Below are 21,944 nucleotides of genomic sequence, written 5' to 3'. Positions count from 1 at the left end.
TAAAGTAGTCTTTAGAGTTAATAACTGGAGACTTGAGACAGTAGGCAGTCCAACGACTGATTTTTATGACAAATAAAGCATTTTCACACAGGTTCGCATGTGAAAAGGACCATACTGCTAGTAGCCTCAGCTGAAAATGTATATATAACCTGACAGAACAGAACGTTCAGAATGTGTAATGTTTTTCGACATTTAAGAAGACGACTTTTACAGACTAGAGCAAACTGTACAAAGTTATGTTGTCATTTTAAAATTGTACACATGGTGCTATTGCTACTTGAATCCATTATACTTAATAAGACACAGTGTCTCGGCTCTATTGCAAACAGAAAACAATTAAAATAACATAATCATGATAAACTAGGTTGGCAAAAGGGGTTTAGCTATTCCCTCTTTACTGTATGAAGTTCTGCCAGAACAAACAAGTTTGGTACCATCAACTCACATCAGAAACTTAAAGCAACCCATAAGAGGCAAAAACTGCAGATCCATAAGTTAAACATGTTTCAGTTTCCAGCCTTATATACACTACTGCACTAATTGAACTATGGTGTGAATGTTTTGTTAGCCAACTTCAATATCATTAAGAGAGCAGATGATTAAAGGGAAGGACATGTTGGCTGGCAAATGTACAACCATCTGGATGCAATACTTTGATGAAAACATAGACAAACTTCCCTTTATTAAGAGAATGTTAAAATACATGCTTCTGATTGTCCATTAATTAGGTCACAAGAGTCTTGAAAATCTTTAAGCAGATATTAAACATCGGAGAGTGGTGAAATGAAGTGCTATCACGTCCATTGTTTCCAGATGTTAAAAAGTCAACTGCAACCAGTTTTAACAATGTAGAAATGAGTAGTAATGTTAACACAGCTACTAGTGAAATAAATAAATGAAGGTCCACCCCTAAGCTTAACCCTCAGTGGGTTGTAAGCAGTTCATATGAAAACAAATTAATGAGACTCATACCACCAATTTTCTGAAGTTTAAAAAACAAATTGCCACAAGAGTGTGTTGTTGATTGAAACTACATTTTTCATTATTAGATGGTAAAACATAGTCATTTTTTTCAGTCAGTAAAACTGTAATACTTGGACTGTTTCTGAAGGCCTTCTCAATGAGGCATAGAGTTGAATGGCAGTCATCCGAACAAACACAATTATCTCAGCATCAATAAACGCCATATCACAGAACAAAGACACAGCCAGAATGAAATGCATCACATTACATTGTAGAAAGAAATAATAAGGACAGAATAAGGAATGCATTTGCTTTTGCTCTGACAGGCCAGAGGCTTATAGCTCTAAAAGGTGTGTAGTGTATCACAGAATAAGATTTATGATTAAATCTGAATTAAAAGATGATAGATTCATTTGACAGAAATAAAACAGCCCAAGCAGCTGACTTGCTCACTCTCTCATTCTCCCTCTCTGTCTCTCTCTCAGTCTAGCAATGTCTTTCTTTGATATGCATGGCATTAACTTGTATTTAAATGTTATTTTTGTTGATTTGTTCATGTCAGAATACAAGAAACCTGGACTGATGTGATACCAAATTGTAAAGCGATATTACAAATGAAAAAGTTTATTTATTTATTTATTTATTATCATAATATTCCTGTGGTAAAATCCACACTTTGAGACACACTCTTCTATCTGCCACAATGCAGTTATTGTTGTTTTTAATATAACTAATTTATTAAAGGCTTTTTAATATGAAACCCCGTGAGTCTCGTGCATGTTGTGCTTCTGCTTTCCCTCCAAAGAGGAAGGGAGTAAAAAGATATAACCTTGAAGCAACTTCTTTGCTGGCATCATTTTATTGTATTTTTTTCTAACAGTGGAGTCATCTGTACTTGACTTCAGTCGGAGGACATGTTTATGTAAGCTTATAGTCTCAAGAGTGTTTTCAATTCCACTGCCAATGCTGGTTTACTTGACATGGCAGTAAGACCATCTGTTTGGCATAAATAACACCAAACTGTGCTCATAAATCCTCACATATCAGATATGTAGAGGTCTATGTTATCTGCCAATCTGTTCTGTCTTCTATTAATCTTTCTTTCCGTTCTGATTAGGGGTGGGGAAAAAATATGTGGATTAACTAGCCTAAGAAAATGATGTTTTTAATGAGATGGTGGACAGTGTGAGTGAAATAACAATCCACAAAATCGACTAAGAGTATGTGATATGCAAGAACTGCATTATTAAAATGTGCTTTAAAGCCTTTCCCTTTAAACATTTCATTTGTGTGCTGTTCTACTTGTGCTTTTTCCGAACGCATACATCTGAAGCACGCACACACCAAAAAGCCTGTAAAACAGTATTTCAATCAGGACCACTTCCGTCAAGTATATATATTTATTACAGTAATACTGCATACAGTTAGTGTTGGCGGTATGGTTATGTTCTGGGCAACAATCCACACGCCTGTCCATGCAGCCATGCTCGGACAGAGCGGGGAGAGCAGCAAGTTAAACCCCCCTGGGGTACAGAACAGAACCATTATCTGCATACATAATTACAATTCACAATTACATGTATTGTAACAAACATGGTAGAGAAGCTTCCGATGAGTAACTGTAAAGAAGAACGAGGTCAGGTTAAATACAGATTAGTTGGTGGAGTTAGGGTTGGTGGAGGGAGTTGAAAGCAGCGATGCGATGTAAGAGGCGCAGAATGGGAATTTAAATAGACCGCTTGTGATAGGTGTTGAGACCGGATTGGAACACGTCAGGAACAGCTGACTGTCAGCTGATGCAAGCGTGACTAACGTAACCTGACTGAACTAGCGCGATGCTCGATGTGATTACTGGATTAAGGTATCTTTCGCATCTTATTGCGCTAATACTGTCAAAACACACAAGGTTTAGATAAACATAGTTAGTTATGTCTAAAGTTTTTTTGTAAATCTTTATTTGACCCTCTAACCTTGGCACTCACTATTCTAATTCTATTCTTTTAAAAAAAAATACCTTTCTAATCTTTTTGTACTTTATTTTCACAGTCATGTTGTTTTTATAGTTTATGGTTATTTTATAAAAAATATTGTGATGTACCATTATAGGATTGTCTTGCAATTTATTGATTTTGACAGAATTGCTGTATCGTGATATTAACGGTTTTGTGAGCCATGTATTGGGCATCATCATATCATTTTGTGAGCTACCCTGTGATTCCCTCCCTTAGTTCTGATTTGACAAGAAAATGAAAAATATTTACCTGAAGATTTTACAGACGAATATTTATCTTGATATATCAACAGACCATTAGCAGATTAGGGAATAAAATATTCTTCATAAGAATTTATAAGTAGAGTATTACAATAATACATATAGGCAATATTATATATTAAGACTATAAAGATTTGAGCGACAACAACACTTTAAGTAGCCTACAGCGTCAATAATATTGAAAGACAGTAATAGACAGCAAATATAGATGTTTTATATAATTCACTGATTAAACATACTGTCAAATATATGATTGTTTTGATGATTTGCAGGAGGTAAGTATTTCCTCTTTGTAAAATCTATACTATACTATTTTTACGTTTATCCGTGTGTTGTCCTTTTCCCTTGTTTTAATATACGAGGAAACGCAGTGCATGGCTCTGCCGCTGGGGGCCGCTGCTGCAGTCACACGGTCACGTGTGTCACTGAACCAGGAAGTGTTTTGGCGTGACGCGAGCACATGCGCCGCTTATCATCACATCATATCACAATCATGCAGCAGGCACTCTACTACACTCGTAATTTACATTAACCTGCACGTGTGTATTATCAGTAGAGATGCTGAGCCATGCATATGATTGTGGAGATGTGCGCTCTGCACCTGAAATCTTCTCTCGAGTGAGTTTTGCAATCTTTACCCTTTCATTTGTTTTTTTAGAGGACTGAAATTGTCAGTAAGTTAGTTGATGCATGTAAAAATAGCATTACAACAGTTACGAACAGTTAGTTACTTGGTTAATTATGTTTTTGATCTGAGTATTACTTTTCAAAGTGAGAGATGTAAAGGGGTGCATTAAAATACAACGAATCTGTCATTGTTGTAAATGTCAAAATGTGTCATTATTACTAATTTGAGTTAGATATAATATAATTGTCTTTATGTGTGAGTTGAATTCTGAAGTTATAATAACTCACTCTCTTTAAGGTAAATTCTGAAGGTATGATAACTCTAACTTTAACTTGACTCTTTCTTGGCTTTCAGGACTTGGAGAAATGTTTTGGAGTTGAATGATGGGTAAAAATGCAAGCTACACTGAATACGGGTCATGGAAAATCTAGAAAATTCGACAGATTGCAAGGAGACTGTGTCTTCACTAAACAATTCAGGGTCTTTACTGAACAGCACCGTCTCCCGTTGTGATGGCAAAGCTATGGGGTTTGTGCTGGTGCATGCAGGTGAATATGTGTCCCTTAGTTAATGATGATGAAAAAACACTTTACCTTTATCCATTTCTGCATAAATGTGTTTTGGAATAGATTTAGTTGTTATATGTTAAATGAGTAATGTCGATTGACTGATTCACATTTTATGATGATTTCCTTAGGTCACTGAAAAATAAAATCATGTAATTGTTTACTTAGCCGCATGTCATTCCAAACCAGTATGTAGTTATTTTTGGTACACAAAAGGAAAGATTAGAAAAGAATTGCATAGAACAACACTTTACAATGTTTATCAAGGATTAAAAGGGGCCAAAACATATTGAAAAAATACAATAAAAGTCCATATGACTTGTTCCCTGTATTTCAAGTCTTCTGAAGCCCAACAAAAGCTTAACAGGCAAAAATTTAAACTCTTATTCACTGATAATTTTCCATCTGCTGCTGCTCTCAGATGTCATTCTTCATCAGTCTGCATATTCAACCCAGCTTGCCACCTTTAGTTATAACACACATGAGAAACATTGGCCTTTGACATTAAAGACGTCAATCCTGATGAATGAAATTTTAGAGCTTTGACTATTTTTGTCAATAACGTCCTATTGTATAGCTTCTGAAGACTACACAGACGTAAGTCAGTATATGACCGTTTTTTTATCTTTTAAGGGAAATTTCATGGATCATAAAGACTTTTCATTTATATAAGTCGCGTTAACTGTAAGAAAATAGCTTATAAAAAGGTTTTCGTAAGACAGGCAAAAACTCATTGTAAGAAACAAACTGAATGCATCTCTTTAATATTTGATGATTTTTACCTCCTCAGGAGCAGGGTATCATTCAGAATCCAAAGCCAAGGAATACAAACATGTGTGCAAGAGAGCTTGCCAGAGAGTGAGTTGCATGTGATTATTCATTCAAAATTTAAGATTCTTCTGCTGTGAACTGTAACCTTAGGATAGCTCTGCCGAAGGTCACTTAGACAAGATGGCAATTCAATGATATAATTTTCTAGATTATTTTAGTGTGTCTTTTCTTCATAAAGATCCTGAATCCTAAGTAGAAGAAAATAAACACTGAATGCACATTGAGTTGAAGTGGGGTTGCTGTCATCAGTTGTGATTGAATGTGTTTCAGGCTGTGGACAGGCTCAGAGCTGGAGGAATGGCACTGGAGGCCGTGACAGCAGCTCTTATTGAGCTAGAGGTGATAGTAGATCACAACAACCACACATTCAACTCTGGTTATGGCTGCATAGAGAAAATATACATAGAAAACATACTAGTAAATTTAACAGATATTAATGGGATAGCAAGGAAATCAAATTCAACAATCTACAACAAATATTTTGAATTTGCTTTTTCACTTTTTAAAGTTTAGCTTGGTTTTAATAATTGTATGTCTTTTTGTTTTTTGTATAGTCTTTATTAGTCATTTTTACTACTTGAAGTTTTTCAGTTAGTTTTCATAGTTGTCACTTATTTTCATTTTTCATCAGGTTTTTAAATTTAAGTGCTTCATCTAATTGTATATTTAATTTAAGCTTTATTTCAATCATGAAAGCAGTTTTTTAGTTTAGTGAACAGTCATATCGCTGATGTGAGTTTTTTTTCTGCTGAAGAAACATCTTTCCAAAAAACCTTCAGTAGACCAAATAAATAAATAAATAATCAAATTTTGTAAGTTTAGAATTGTGAAAAATGACTTTTGATGTTGGACCTTTATACAGTGATTGCCATCGTAAAGTCTGCACTGTACTTCACAGCCTTGTTTTAGTCTGCGTAAAATTCAATGTGTACTGTAGTTCACCTGACTAAGATCTAGGACAGAAAGTCTACACACATTTCTAGTATTTTTTCCAGTGTTTTCTGGCACTAAAATGCCATTAGTTTATGTGTCAGACCGCTCAAACAGGGCAATTTCCATTAACCTAGTATAGGAAAACGAGATCTATATAACACCAATTTTCCTGTTTAACTTTTTGTTGAGCTCACAGAAATTTGTCTTTAAGGTTGATGCTTATTTACAGGATTCCCCGTTTACCAATGCGGGTACCGGTTCCAACCTGAACCTCTCAGGTGAGATTGAGTGTGATGCCAGCATCATGGATGGGAAGTCCTTAAACTACGGAGCTGTTGGAGCCTTGAGTGGTGAGTGCTCTTACAAACTCTGGCAAGGCTGGTTGGAGCTTTTCATCATGTGGTAAAGGTGCTATTCGAATTTCAGGCATAACAAATAAAGGCCAACTTCCATCCTCCTCAGGCTTTTATGAGAATGTGGCTAAATGCTTTTTGTGCATGCAAGAATACAAAAATGCAAGTCTAAAAGACAGGTTGACTTTAGATAATAAATGTACTGCAGTGAACTCCAATGAACTGCATTATCCTTCAACAGAAGTGCATGAAAATGCCAAATGGTTTCTTATACTGTATTCAAAGCTGTCTTGAGTGAAAGTGATACTAATGCTGCTCTTTCTATCAGGAATCAAGAACCCTGTGTTGGTGGCCAGAAGACTATTAAGTGAAAGTCAGAAGGGGAAGCTTTCGGCTGGCAGGATCCCTCCCTGGTGAGCCAAGCTCTCTGATGTTTGCTTCCTGGCTATCAGCTTAGACATAAAGATGGACTGACATACTTTATTGAAACTTAACATTTACATTTACATTTATGCATTTGGCTGATGCTTTTATCCAAAAAGACTTACAGTGCATTCAGGTTATAACATTTTTGCCAGTATTTCCTTAAGGGGAAATACATCTGTAAAACAGGTAACATCGACATCTCAATTGCAGTATACAGAGAATACACTATTATACATGAATGTAATGCAGCAAAACTGAACAAACTTGGTGCATGACAAAACATTCTGGCATTCTGACGAATGTTGCAAATGTATTCTGTAAGCTATAGGAAATAAGTGCCATTCCTAGAATAAGACATTTTCTGTAGATTGCAGTAGTACAAAAAAAGTGTTTACTCATGCAGCATTGATGGGCACCAAGGCTGCATTTAAAATAATTTTCTATTTTTAAACATTTTAAAGTGTAATGTATTAATGTGATGGCAAAGCTGATTTTTCAGCAGACATTACTCCAGTGTTCAATATTATATGAACCTTCAGAAATCATTCTTATATGCTGATTTCTTATTATTAGCATATATATATATATATATATATATATATATATATATATATATATATATATATACTTGTGTTACTTAATATTTTTGAGGAATTCATGTATTTTTTGTGTTATTTGAAGAAGAACAGCATTTATTTGAAATAGAATTGTGTAACGATGTAAAAGTCTTTGATGTCTTTGATCGATCTAATGCATCTTTGCTGAATACAATTTTTAATTTATTTTAAAGAAAGAAATTGGGTTTAAAGAGTAGTGTGCATGTTTATACGATTCAAACATAAGGCAGGAAACAGTCATGAAAGTACAATGATTTGTACTGTGATGAAGCTGTTTTTCCATGTAAATCACATCTCTTCTTTGTCAGTTTTTTAGTGGGCAAAGGAGCAGAACAGTGGGCCATCAGCCATGGTATTCCGGCATGCCCTACAGAGAAGATGACCACCAGTGAGTATCAGACCACCCAGAATCCCCTCTCAGCTGCAGCTGCATGCTTGACTGCAGTGTTTTTTTTTTATATTTGATTTCTCTGCATTAATAAAATCAGGACATGTCTTTGGAGATTGGTAAAAGAAATCCCATTATCTGTGACCCTGGACCACAAAACCAGTCTTAAGTCACTGGGGTGTATTTTTAGCATTAGCCAAATAAACATTGTATGGGTCAAAATGATAGATTTTTCTTTTATGCCAAAAATCTTTAGGATATTAAGTAAAGGTCATTTTCTGTGAAGATATTTTGTAAATTTCTTATTTTTTCTTATATTCTCATTTCTTAGTTATAATGCATCAAAACTTAATTTCTGATTTGTAACATGCATTGCTAAGAATTCATTTGGACAACTTCAAAAGCTTTCACTTTCACACTAACTACTTTTTTTTTGCTTTCTTCTGTGTACTCTGTTACTGAAATCAGTTTTAATGCACACTAATATTATTCTCAATTATTAATTATATTAATATATAATTATTATACACGAAATGTGTTTATACTGAGGAGTTTTTTTTTTGTGTGCTAGTGAGATATTTCTTAGTGTATGCAACTTGTTTTTTTTTTTCCTGCTGTCTTATTTCTGTCACATAATGCTAAAGATGAAAGAAAATCACTGTTTTTAAGCAGATGCTAAATATGGATAAAGTGTCATACTGTCATTGTTTCAAAACATTTCCAGTTATTGCATGAAACGTTCAATGACAGTGGTCGCATGGTGTATTTGGATGACCAGAACCATCTCAAGGAGGAACGAATATTTAGATGTTGAAATTGTTACTGGCTGCAATGATGCAACTGTGAAAATTGAATGCTGAAATGTGATTTGTCTTATTTCAAGCACTAGTTTGCATAACTGAATTAATTTCTGTCCTTTTCTATATTAAACAATTTAGCCACATGTTGATTCTTAAGTGCAGCTAACTAAAAACAAGACACCCACTAATTCTCAGTGACAGTAACAACGTGATATGATACAGCGTTTTATTGCAAGCTCCTATATTTTCCTTTAGGTGATGAAAATCAGGTTACAGTTTTTATTGAAATATACTAGATGAGTAATAGCTTGAAAGCTTTCTATGTTCAGACTTTTACCAAAACCACTGCCTTTTATGTCAGTTGTAGGTTGATGGCATGTAATCATTTTATTGAATAGTGATTGGCAGGAAGGCATGTGATCTCATCTGCTGGAGTATTTTTAATTCACTGACTGAGTGTTATTTTTACCAGCTCTAATTGCATTCCATTAAATTAAGCAAAATGACTTAATTGTGCCCATTTCATTGATTCATTTTCTTTGATAAAGAAATTTACAGTAGTGGAATGCAGTGTAAACAATGGCTTCTGTACTTTAATAGAGGGCCCCATGCCGACTCCCAGTGTGTGTCAGACGGAGATAGAGTGTGTGTTGTCAGTGTTGGAAACGATCTGATGCCAAAACCATGACCTCACTCCAACACATGTCCCATTATTTAAGGAAGACTTTGAGGATTTCAACCACATTTCCTCCAACAGACTGATTTATTATGTGAATAAAGGCTCCCCCCACCAAACGCACACCCTTGCTGCACTATGCAGTCATGAATAATAATAATAATAATAATATTCAAATCAATAAGGCTACAGAAGCAAAACAGTTGTCAGCATTTAGTGGGCCCTGGCATACACCCAGAGTTTTTTTGATAGGCAGTAGAGTAATATCTTTTATTGACTGGCACACCTTTTTTTCAACACTTCACAGAGTTCAGTTTGTCAGGCTACAAGAGGAACAAGAGGAAGATGGAGCTGGCGGAGCAGGTTGAGACGAAGAGGAAAAGACCATCACGTGAACATGTGAGTGAATCTAAAGGCTGATTTATAAGGCAAATCATTATTTAAAACAAAAAAAGGAGACAACGGAGCAGAAGATGGCATTCTTTCCATCTACACTTGTACCATGGCAGATCAACATTGTTTGTCGCAGACAACTATTGATGTATAATGCTATGTAGTATAATAAACGATAAGACACTTGTTGTTTGCTTTGTTTAATTTTATTTAAGAAGGTGTAACATTAAAATATATGAAAGTGCACATAAACGCACATAAAAATCAAGTGCATAGGGAGGGAGAGAGAGGTTCTAGCAGACCAATTACAGCGCTTGCGGTCTGTAGAATTGAATGTTTTGCAATGCGACCACAGTCTGAACAGTCATAATCGGAATTCATACAACTTTTTCATCACTCTAGATTGACATTCGTCATTATTCCCCACTGACAGGAGTAAGTTCAATGATTTTACATAGCGGAAGGTCTTTGATCACTCAGTGAATATGACAGACAGTTGCGGAGGCAGTCAGTGGAGAGGCAGTGTGGTGTTATTTTATTGCATATTACACTGACAGCGCTATACAAGCTAAACTTAAGGGATCCTACTGTAAATATTTAAAGGGGTCATAATATGATGACCTTTTCGTGAACCTATGAGAGGAGGTAATTCTGACTTTGATGCGACAATCTAGTGCTTCAGAGTCAGTTACTGTAATTGTTTTATTAGTTTAAGTATTTGCTATTGAATGTTCAAATGCAGAGTTTTGTGCATCACATATGACCCCTTTAAAATCTTTGCTCTCTTTCTTATAATCATCTTCATCCTCCTCATCACCTGCACACAAATTGGCTGGCTTTCGTGGCACATCAGCTTATAAATGAATGTGAAAAAAATCAAAATATTGAGAATAATGCTTTTAAATTTGTCCAAATGAGTTCTTGGCAATGCATATTTCTAATCAAAAATTAGGTTTTGATATATTTAAAGTAGGAAATTAGCAAAATACATTCATGGTAAATTATCATTACTTAATATCCTAATGATTTTTGGCATAAAAGAAAAATCAATCATTTTGACCCATACAATGTATTTTTGGCTATTGCTACAAATATACCCCAGTGACTTAAGACTGGTTTTGTGGTCCAGGGTCACATATATTGGGATGAATTATTAACTAATTATAATACAATGAGTAATCTTATTGTCATGCAGACAGAAACATAAAAATGTATGCTGTTTAGGAAAAATAAAATCTTGAAATTCAGAAATAGAAACCAAGTGTCCGTCAAAGTGTTCTGATCATTGTCAGATATGTTTCAGATTTGATGTTGAGAGTTTCTTAAAAGAGACAACTTTAACGTTCAGGATATGCCATTGATTTTTGGCATTGGCATTCTTTAAACCCCCTGATTAAAAAAAGACTGAACTAAATATGCAACTTCCTTCTATAAATTCTCCCTGATGTATAAGTTTCCACCCTTCCATTCAGTTTAACACATTTAATTAGGCTTAAACACAGTGCAGTGGAGGCATTGCTCTGACATTATTACTCTACTGATAACAGGATCTGCATCTGTTCAGTCCTCTAATTCAAAACCACCACATATACCCAGAGAAGGAAACCATCGGTAATGACGACCTTGGAGGAGGGGTGTAGACCTTAAATACTCAGAATCACAGGAAACACACATACGTATACTTTCTGCACTGCTGACATGGCACACACAAGGAATTTGACTTGGGTGACACAGTCCTGTGATGCTCTTTTGTAGCTTCTTGCTGCTGCCCTGAAAAGCATTGAGTTCAGCAGGTAGACATAAAAATGGCAACTTGAAATGGTCTTTTTATCCATTTAATCTGGGGCAGTTTCAAATGCATAATTTATTTCATTAAGATACTGTTGCTGTTTTTATTAAGATTTAAAATTATTATGCTACTTTGAATTTTACAGTAATAAAATTTATAGTTTTATATTTTCATTTTAAAGTTTTATAAATTTTCTTGTTTTTTTAGTCATTTGTAGTATATACCGTATTTTCCGGACTGTAAGTCACACTTTTTTTCATAGTTTGACTGGTCCTGCGACTTATAGTAAGGTGCAACTTATTTATCAAAATTAATTTGACATGAACCGAGAGAAACAAACCAAGAGAAATGAACCAATAGAAAACATTACCGTCTACAGCCGCGAGAGGGCGCTGAAAACATAGAGCGCCCTCTCGGGGCTGTAGACTGTAATATTTTCTCTTGGTTCTAAATTAATGCGACTTATAGTCCAGTGCGACTTATTTATGTTTTTTCCTCATTATGACATATTTTTGGACTGATGCGACTTATACTCAGGTGTGACTTATAGTCAGAAAAATACGGTAGTTTATATTAATTTTTATGTCAGTTTAGTTATTTTAGTACATCAAGTTAAACTGAATTAAAATGAGAAATGTTTATTTTATGTTTAGTTTATTTTCAGTTAACTTTTAATTTTAGTTCCAGTTTTAGGCAACTATAATAACCCTGCATGGACAAGTCATCTTATTTTAAGGTCTTGGTTACAATCGTTGATGCGACATAAGACCATCTCCACCCTGCCGCCTGATCTCCCGCGCCCACATCTTGAAGTTATTTCACCGAATTATTTCCTGTAATGTGCTTGAACATGTTAGCATCTCTCCTACTTTTTTGGGAGATTTTCAAGGAAGCGATTTGACAGGTACACATGGAATGCAGGTGGTGAGGGAAAATGGGTTCCAGCGCAAATCCGTCCGCGATGTGATGCTTGTGTGGTCCCGAAGAGAGAGCGAAACGTGGGTCACTCCTGGGTCATTAGTTGCAAATTACAGTGTCTGAAAATGTGGGCCAAAATGTTATTGGACAGGAAAGACAAATACGCTGCGGTCCAACTTGGTTTGGTATATGTGGTACTCTTGTTCAGTGTTCGAACCTTGTAAGTTTTTTTTTTTTTTTAAGATAACATCAGTTTGAAGTAAGCCATTGCCATTTGCGCTGTCTGCATGAATGATCTGTGCCTCTGGGTTGCCACATGGTCTTTCTTCCTTCAGTTTAGTTCAGTAAAGACTTTTCTCCAGAGCTATGCATTAAAAGGTCATTCAGATAACAATATAACCCCCAGTCTCTTCTCAAGTGGCCTGTGGTTTGTTTGATTTTATAAGTGCCATATTTAATGTTTTACTGTGGATGAAATGCATTAGTATGGCATGGATAGCCTGGGGTCTATGGGTTCTTGTTCATTTGTAATGCATTTAAGAGCTTTGCAGAGCTAAGATCTTTCTGTAACTTCTGTTATGTGGGTGGGTGCACACGTGATTTATAGCATTGAAAGTTTCCCACAGTTTTAGGAAACTTGGGAATATTAGGGAATCTTAGAATTAAGTGTTTTATATCATCATCTTGCCTGGAGTTTTTAAGTGTAGTTTTGATTTATAGAAGTTTCCCCGATGAGGGCTTTTGAAAAAAACAAAAAAAACAAACAATTACTGGATTTGCAGAGGTTTGAAAGGTTCATGGTAAGGTTTGTGTCTTAGAATAGTTTTGCAAAAACCTCAAATGCCTGGCATAAACTTGATTAATAACATTGTGATTAATAACATTTGGGGGTTGACTAAATCTATTCAGGGCATTTGCCCCGGAAACCTGGACCTGGTGCCACCCATGTTTTAAGGCTTGGAAGTATCATGGAATTTATTTATGAAGTCTTAATATATACTGTAAATGATAAGTTTTGTTAAAAATCAACAATGTATTATACAATTATTAGCTCAAAGTCTCCATAAAATGAAAAAAAAAATGTGTGACCAACTCGTTTTTTTTTATACAGAAAATGATGGAAGCATTTCAGCTTAATTGCAGACTTATAAAAACTTACACCAAAATAGAGACAAAGCAGAATCATAATTACGGTATAAAGGTTATATAAACAGCTACCCATAGAGAAGAGGAAAATTGATGCTCGTCTCTGGAAAAGGTCTGTGAGCAGATGTTGTACTGGAGTTGATTTTGACAGATTTATCGCTGATGGTGAGATCAGAAATAATAACATTCAGTTTTAGCCTGTTTGCTCATATATTAGAAGGTTATTGCACCTAATAATCAGCCGAGGTCTGAAGAGCTATGGCCCAGTAGTGACACTGTTCATGAGAAGATGGAATAATAAATTCTAAGTCATCCTGTCCCCTTCCGCAGTTTCTCAGAAAAGGCCAATTTATCAAACAACTTTCTTTCGATCCACATAAATGTTCTTTCCAAAGTACACAGCAATCAGCAAATGAAAACAGTCCTTTAGAAATGACCACTTTACTCATTATAAATGAGAGCATGAGGATCATTTTTCAGCTGCTGATATGTATTTGGACTTTATTTGCCCAAGTTAGATAGCGACACATATTACAGTTCCCAGGTTTGTCAGAAAGTTCAAGTTTGGTTATGGTAGCCAGCTGGGTCTGAAAGCCAACTTCACAGACAAGAAAAAAACATTACAAAAGAAGCAATTTTCAATGTGTTTTATTCTAGTATTATTCTGGGCTTTGGAAATGTGGCTTTTTAGCTGTTGCCAATAACCACAGCCTCTTTGTTCCTGTTTTTTTGGCTCATGGTTTAGCATGAAGATGCATAGACTCTTACATTTATTTTTGATTTCACTGTGTTAATGAACTCAGGATGTTAGACTGTATGAAAGTGCTGGTTAATTTCTTTGTGAGCAATAGGAAATTCTAATTGAATGGCAATTTTGTGTTCAGGAGAATGATTTTGGCTGCTTGGAGCCTGTAGGAGACATCATGGTGGAAGGTGAGGAGAATAACTTGGCGTCTCTGGACACCGTTGGTGCGGTTGTAGTGGATCGGGAAGGGAATGTGGCGGCTGCAGTTTCCAGCGGAGGTCTGGCCATGAAACACCCGGGTCGGGTGGGACAGGTGACCTTAGATTTTCTCTCAAGTCTGATCATATTCTATCTTACCATCATGCTTTATATTAAACATTTTTATTTATAACCGCAGAAGCATATATTCTTATTTAACACGTTTTTTACCATGTTTCTGTCTCAGGCTGCTCACTATGGTTGTGGCTGCTGGGCTGAAAACGCCCGTGACATCAGTCTTTACTCTACAGCTGCGAGTACCTCAGGTATCAAAACCACCGGAGTCATACTAGTGTGAAGTCACTGTACTTTTACTTCAGGTTTCGCACAGGTTCTGTCAGCCATTAATTGTAAAAAAAAAAAAAAAAAAAACTGCACAAATACAGTGCGAATGAAAATCGAATTTGTAGCTTGAAACTTTTGCAATTTCTGTCCTTTTTTGGCCCTGATGTAGATGTCAATCCATTCCTCCAACATTTGAATGCCATTAGCTAGCTGCTTAGTAGAGACATATTTAAAGAGCAAATAAAAGGAGATTTTCTGCTTTACTTGGGATGCCTGCCGTGAGTGGGACCCAAGGCTGTGCTATTCATTTTTAAAACTAATGCTTTCTGTCACATGAATAAAATGAGATGTTCTCACTTATATTGTTGTGTGCCCAAGTCAGTGGGCCACAGACATGATTCACATCTCCATACAGCACATACAAGCACGCATGTCCATTGTGCACATAGAGGATGTCTGGATTTCTTAAAGCAGTCATGATGAAAGACAGATTTTTATTCATGGCTAGACATGGAAGAGGACAAGATGACTGTGTTTGAATAGAATACTATAAGAGCTCTTCAGGTCAGGATTAAAGAATAGATTAAATCTATATTTGGCTTTATACGTCACATCACAACATGTCACTACTTTTGATGTGAGTATAGTATATGCTTTTTGGATATGAATATTCTTTGAGCTACTTATAGGAAGATTTGGTCAGACTTGCTTTAGTGTCTATGTAAATTGGGCAGGATTTAATCTTAAGCATGTTTAGGGGTGATTGATTTACAAATAAAATTTCAGACAAAAATGTGTTATTATATATTATTTAGGTTATGTACTGCCCTTCAAAAGTTTTTGGTCAGAAATTAAAATGTCTGTTTCTGCAAGGATGCATTAAATGGGCGAAAGTGACAAAGACATTATAATGTTATAAAAGATTTCTGTTTCTATTCTATACTAAGCAGAACAACATTAAAAAAAAAAGAAGAAGAAATATTTCTTGAGCACCAAAATGTCATATTAGAATGAATTTTGAAGCATCATGTGACACTGAAGAATGGAAGATTTCCGCTTTGCCAAAACAAGAATGAATTACATTTTAAAATATATGAAAATGGAATTTAGTTGTTTAATATTGCAATAATATATTACAACATTAGTATTTTTACTTACTTTTAGTTTTTTTGAAAGAAGTCATCACCAAAGCTAAATCTTACTGACATCACTTTTAAACAGTGATGGTTATTATACCATGGTTATATTAACTGTCTTTTATTGTGCTTTACATTGATGTTGCATGTATTTAACGTTTAATTTATTCTAACTTCCCTACTTGGTCCAGTTAACTTGCACTTACTTAGGTAACCACACGACATGGTACAATTACTTTTTCAGCATAACTGCACCTGTAACTTTATTGTAATATTTCACAAGGCACAACATTGCTTTTAACAACCAGACAGCTTGTAAAAAGCTCTGCTTGGCTTTGAATTGTCAAACTGTAGCCTCTGTTAATATGCTTCCCTGTGCCATAATCACTTACACAACTTCTAAAGAGTGTTACACTATGTTGAAGGCCATATTTATTTTCTTCGGTGGAGAAGATGGAGCGAACCATGACTTCATACATCAAGAAATGGCTCGGCGTCCCACGCTGTCTGACTAACATCAGCCTCTATGGCAAAGGGGTCCTTGAACTGCCTATCACAAGCCTCACCGAAGAGTACAAGTGTTCTAAAGTGAGACTCCAGATGACTTTGAAGGACTCCAGAGACCAGACCATCAGCAATGCCGTTCCACTCCTGGTAACCGGACGGAAATGGACACCATCTGACGCGTTGCAGCAAGCTACCTCAGCCCTGAAGCACAGTGACATTGTAGGGCATGTCCAGTTGGGAAGAGGAGGCTTTGGCCTTACGGCAAGTAAGCCAACTTGGCGTAAGGCCTCAACATCAGAAAGGAGGAAAATGGTGGTCGAGGAGGTTCGTCGTCAGGAGGAGACGGAAAGAAGCGCAAAGGCTGTCTCTCTTGTCAGACAGGGACAATGGATGAGGTGGGAAGGTCTGGAGAGGAGAAAGCTTAGCTGGAGGGAGCTCTGGGAAATGGAGGCAAGCAACATCAGCTTCATTATCAGAGCCACCTATGATGTGCTCCCATCTCCAAAAAACCTCAACCAGTGGTATGGCGAGGACCCTACTTGTGCCCTCTGCCCAACTCCAGCAACTCTTAAGCACATCTTGGCCGGTTGTAAGACCTGCCTCACACAAGGTCGTTACACCTGGAGACACAACCAGGTCCTCAAGAGTCTGACAGCAGCTCTTGAGAGCCAGAGGAATACCACTAACTCCCTGCCCCTGAGAGCGATCGATTCCATCACGGCCCCAACCTTCATCCGAGAGGGGCAGAAAAAGCCCAAACATCCCCCTACCAAAACAGAAGCTGGACAGCTAGCCATGGCCTGGGACTGGAAGATGCTAGTTGATATTGGCCAGCAACTAATCTTTCCACCTGAGATTGCAGTCACCACCCTCAGACCAGACTTGGTTCTCTGGTCCCCTTCATTGAAGACTGTTTATATCATAGAGCTTACAGTCCCATGGGAGAATTCAACGGATGAGGCCTATGAGCGCAAGAAACTGCGCTATATAGAACTGGCAGCAGACGCTCAACAACGAGGGTGGAAAGTGAAAGTCTATCCGGTTGAAGTGGGATGCAGAGGTTTTGTGGCTTCTTCTACCATCAGACTGCTGAAAGACCTTGGCATCCATGGACAGGCTCTGCGACAGACAATTAAATCAGTCTCTGAAGCGGCCGAAAGAAGCAGCCAGTGGATATGGATTAAAAGGAAGGACCCTTGTTGTGCTCAAAGAGCATCAACACGACCCACTCACTAATCCCCCCCACTCTATAACCCACTTGAGAACCCAGGTCACAACCCTCCATGAAGAGGGTGAACAAGGTATGCGGTCAGCTCTAGGCTTGACTCAGGGAAGAGGACGCCTCCTGCCTTGCATAGTCCCGTGGGCTGCGCCATTTAAACAACTAGGCAATTTTCATGATTGGGCATGGGACACAAGCTCAGGTTTGATCACCCTGTTGCTGGCCACCTTTGATGAGGGTGTTTGGAATTGAAAGGCCGAAACACCCCATGATTCAAAGGCATACTACTGATGATGTGTCCCAAATTTACATCTTTCCCATATCTGAGGTACAGCTCCCACGCCACTCTTAACATCAAGGCAAACTTCATGTGCATACCATCCATTGGCACAATGGACAGTTTAACATCATGTCCCGTGTTTTTTTTGTTTTGTTTTTATTCTGATTCTCCTTCATCATTTGTCCTGCGGCAGCGTTGTGTGAAAGCACCTTTGGCCTGACCTGATTCCAGCAGTGAACACACACCTGGCCCATTGAAGAGGGACTGGGATTCATTCAAGCTTGGCATGTTGCACAGGGGTGCAGCATGTATGGCTTCCTCTGGTAAAAAAAAAGAAAAAAAAAGAAAAGAAATCGGTGCTGTCGGTCACGTGATTTTTAAGAGATTTTTCTCAGTCCTTTGTAGCCTAAATGTTTTTTTTTTTTTTTGTTTATTTATTTATTGCATAGTGGCTTGAGTTTTTTAATGGTACCATGGTATCTTCAGTAAAAAAAAAAAAAACTGTGTGTGTGTGTGTGTGTATATATATATATATATATATATATATATATATATATATAATAGATTTAAAAAAAACAATTATCCAAATGTTCTCATCACTGTAATAAAATAAAAAGTTTTAAATGTTTTTTTTTTTTTTATGTATAGGATTATAATTAATATTATAAAGGAGCACATTTATATATTTTTTTTGTCATGTAGATGAAACCATTATGCGACAAAGCTTAAGATCCTAAGTGGTCCTAAAACAGGCTTTTTAAATGCAATATTTAATTTTGTTTTCATTTCATTTTAATAGAAAATATTACCCAGACATTTTCTTGACTGGTTTATTGAGCGCTGTTTTGCATGTGTGCTCCCTGTTAACATTTTTACTTTGTAATAATACAAACTCATGTGCAATAGGCACGAAACTCGCATTGTGTTTTGCGCCTTTTTGTTTTTGATCGTCCGCCATTTTAAAAACAAAAGCAGAATCACACATTTTATCACCTTCTCCCCCCATGGCCATTTCAGCATGCATTTTTCTTTCATCCTTCTCAAAATTGAAAACGCATGGCGGTAAGGACAGGCAGCTTGAGTGTGCACTCCAGCAGTGCACCTGCTTTTCATTTCCCAACTTAAAAGGCGTCCCTATCAAAAGGAGGAGAAAAACAATCACTCTAGCTTCAAACTGACACAAAGAGCTCACTTTCTCTCAGGTCAACCCTGTTAGTCTGTGCAGCGCTCGCTGTGGTTTCGCTTAGGGCGAAAGGCGAGTTAGTGTTGATTCCTTTCACTACATTTGCATGTTTCTTGTCATCTTTGGTTTGTTGTGTTTTATTTACTTTCCACTGGAAATTGAGTTTGCACTGTCATGGCACTGTTTGCTTGTTAAATTAACTGTTAAGTTGTGGTATTGTTGCCAGTAACATCCATTTCTCGAGAGAGAAAACGAGAGGGTTTACGGTAATTTGAAAATAGTGAGCCAATGGTGGAGCCAGTCGTTTGTTCGTTCGTTCAAACTTTTGTTAAAACAACGAAAAAGAACAAAAGAAAAGAAATTAGCATCTAATTTTCATGGCAACAAACCCACACAGAGTTTTGTTGTAGTTACCTGATATTTTACGAGGTTTACAGAAACAACACGGCTATTTTCTTTAGGCTTTATGGTTTCTTAGGATTGAATGGCTGCCAGACATTTTGTGTTCAAGGCATTTCTTTACACTCCCTTTTAAAAACTGGCTGCTATACATGTTTGCCTTTGAAAGGCAAATGACTGTGAAAGTCTTTAGTGTCTTGACAGTGAGATTAACTGTTGTTATACATTTTCTTTGAACCTAGTTCATGTGGGCACACGTGACCTGTCAAACCTCTCAAAAGATTGATTGTTTTGTCAGTTTAGCATATTAAAGCCAATCTTATAGGAAAAGGTTTGTTTAAAATGTACAAAAATCTTGTGTGGAAGTCGTGGCCCAATGGTTAGAGAGTCGGACTGGCAATCGAAAGGTTGTGAGTTCTAGTCTCGGGCCGGCAGGAATTGTGGGTGGGGGGAGTGCATGTACAGATCTCTCTCCACCTTCAATACCACGACTTAGGTGCCCTTGAGCAAGGCACTGAACCCCCAACTGTGTGTGCACTTCGGATGGGTTAAATGCAGAGCACAAATTCTGAGTACGGGTCACCATACTTGGCTGAATGTCACGTCACTATCATTTAATGAATTTTTCAAGATAATTCATAAACTCTACTTGGGGTTAAATCACTCTGACTAATCCATTTAATATATATGCTATATGAATTTACTTTTATTCATCAGTGATACATTAAATTGGTCAAAAGTGACAGAGACTTTCACACTGAGATTGGAAGATCAATATCAATTTAGCATGCAAATGAAGAAACGGCACTTGCAGTTTAATATGCTAATACATGTCAGTTGCAATTTAGTATGAAGCATTTTATGGAAAACCATGAACACAGAACCATGAAACTGTCTTAGTGATTTTGGACTAATAAATCAGATTATGTTAATCATAATCAGATTTTTTCTTTTTTTTTTGTCAGATAAATAATTCTGAATAATTGAATGTGGGTCTTTTGTGTACTATTGCAGGCTCTGGAGAGCATCTGATTCGCACCATGTTGGCCAGAGAGTGCTCTACTGCCATGCAGTCTGAAAACACACACCAGGCCCTACTGGAGGCTATGCAAAACAAATTCATCAGTGAGTGATTCTTAGGGACTCTCTTTCCCTCCTTTTTTTTTCCCCTTGCTCTCTCTTCCAGCAGGCTAGCGTCACTTTACCACAATATGTGTGAGTAAGAGTTAGGGATGGGTACCGAAACCCGGTATTAAAATGGCCCCGGGGCTAAATTATGAAAGACCGTAGTATCAGTAAGATCTGACGGTATCAGTTCTGCTTTCTGTACTGGAGGGGAAATATTTTTGCTTAATAATGTTATTGTGCACATTTTATCTCACCAAACATTTCTAATGTGCGATCATATTAAGACGTTTGTCTGTGAGATTTGCGAGATCGCTCATGTATGCCACGGAGGCTGTCTGTCAGTCACACACACACACACAAACATACACACCACAACGGGCGCGGCGCATGCACACATTACGAAAACTCCTGCTTAATAATAAAGAGTAACGATGGCGAAGAGATTTGCTTAATAATGTTATCGTTCACATTTTATCTTACCAAACATTTCTAATTTGCGCTATATTAATAAGACGTTTGTCTGTGAAATCTGCAAGATCTCTCATGCGCGCAGTGGAGGCTGTCTGTCAGTCACACACACAACAAGAACGAGCGCGGCGCACACACACACATTAGGGGCCGTACACATATCGCATCTTTTGCGCGCTCAAGTTCGTTATTTCAAATGTAGGCGTTGGGTTTGCGCGCTCATAATGGAAGCGACGCACCGCGGACACATCTCAACTTTTCAGAATGCCGCAAGCGCACCGCAGGTCATGTAACTTCCTCACTTTTTCCGTAAAACAACGTTGAAAGCTCAGCCAAGATGAAGGAACAGCTGATAGATGTATGTGGATTTTTAAATTAATTTAGTAGCTTCTGCAAGTAGTTTTTTGTGCTGCAAATCCATTTATTCATTGCTGAAATTTCCGCGTCTTCATGGAGAGAGCAGGTCATGGTTACTTAGCAACGGCAGACTCCTCAGGAGCGCAAGTGTCCGAAGGCTTTGGGGGAAAAAAATCAGAAAGCAGCGCGCCTAGCGTTTTTAGACGTGATATGTGAACGGCCCCTTACAGTAAGAAAACTCCTGCTTAAAACAAAGAGTGATGGTGGCGGAGACTGT

General features: G+C 37.1%; 1 protein-coding gene across 3 annotated transcripts in view; it reads left to right on the top strand.

Annotated features, from left to right (window-relative positions):
• The first annotated feature begins 3,681 nt into the window (after positions 1-3,681).
• LOC128026061 (threonine aspartase 1) overlaps positions 3,682-21,944 on the top strand; it is a 49,674-nt gene continuing 31,411 nt past the window's right edge. For all 3 annotated transcript variants that reach the window (XM_052612792.1, XM_052612793.1, XM_052612791.1), the window contains exons 1-11: positions 3,682-3,853; positions 4,218-4,411; positions 5,220-5,287; positions 5,531-5,599; positions 6,423-6,543; positions 6,875-6,959; positions 7,898-7,977; positions 9,761-9,852; positions 14,584-14,757; positions 14,890-14,968; positions 20,729-20,839. In XM_052612792.1, coding sequence (XP_052468752.1) covers positions 4,282-4,411; positions 5,220-5,287; positions 5,531-5,599; positions 6,423-6,543; positions 6,875-6,959; positions 7,898-7,977; positions 9,761-9,852; positions 14,584-14,757; positions 14,890-14,968; positions 20,729-20,839 — 1,009 coding nt within the window. In that variant the 5' untranslated portion in view covers positions 3,682-3,853; positions 4,218-4,281. The remainder of the gene's footprint in view (positions 3,854-4,217; positions 4,412-5,219; positions 5,288-5,530; positions 5,600-6,422; positions 6,544-6,874; positions 6,960-7,897; positions 7,978-9,760; positions 9,853-14,583; positions 14,758-14,889; positions 14,969-20,728; positions 20,840-21,944) is intronic.

The sequence above is a fragment of the Carassius gibelio genome, chromosome A13 (assembly GCF_023724105.1).
Source record: "Carassius gibelio isolate Cgi1373 ecotype wild population from Czech Republic chromosome A13, carGib1.2-hapl.c, whole genome shotgun sequence".
NCBI lineage: Eukaryota > Metazoa > Chordata > Actinopteri > Cypriniformes > Cyprinidae > Carassius > Carassius gibelio.
Note: the sequence above shows the minus strand (reverse complement) of the source record. Positions and strands in the feature narration are given on the sequence as shown.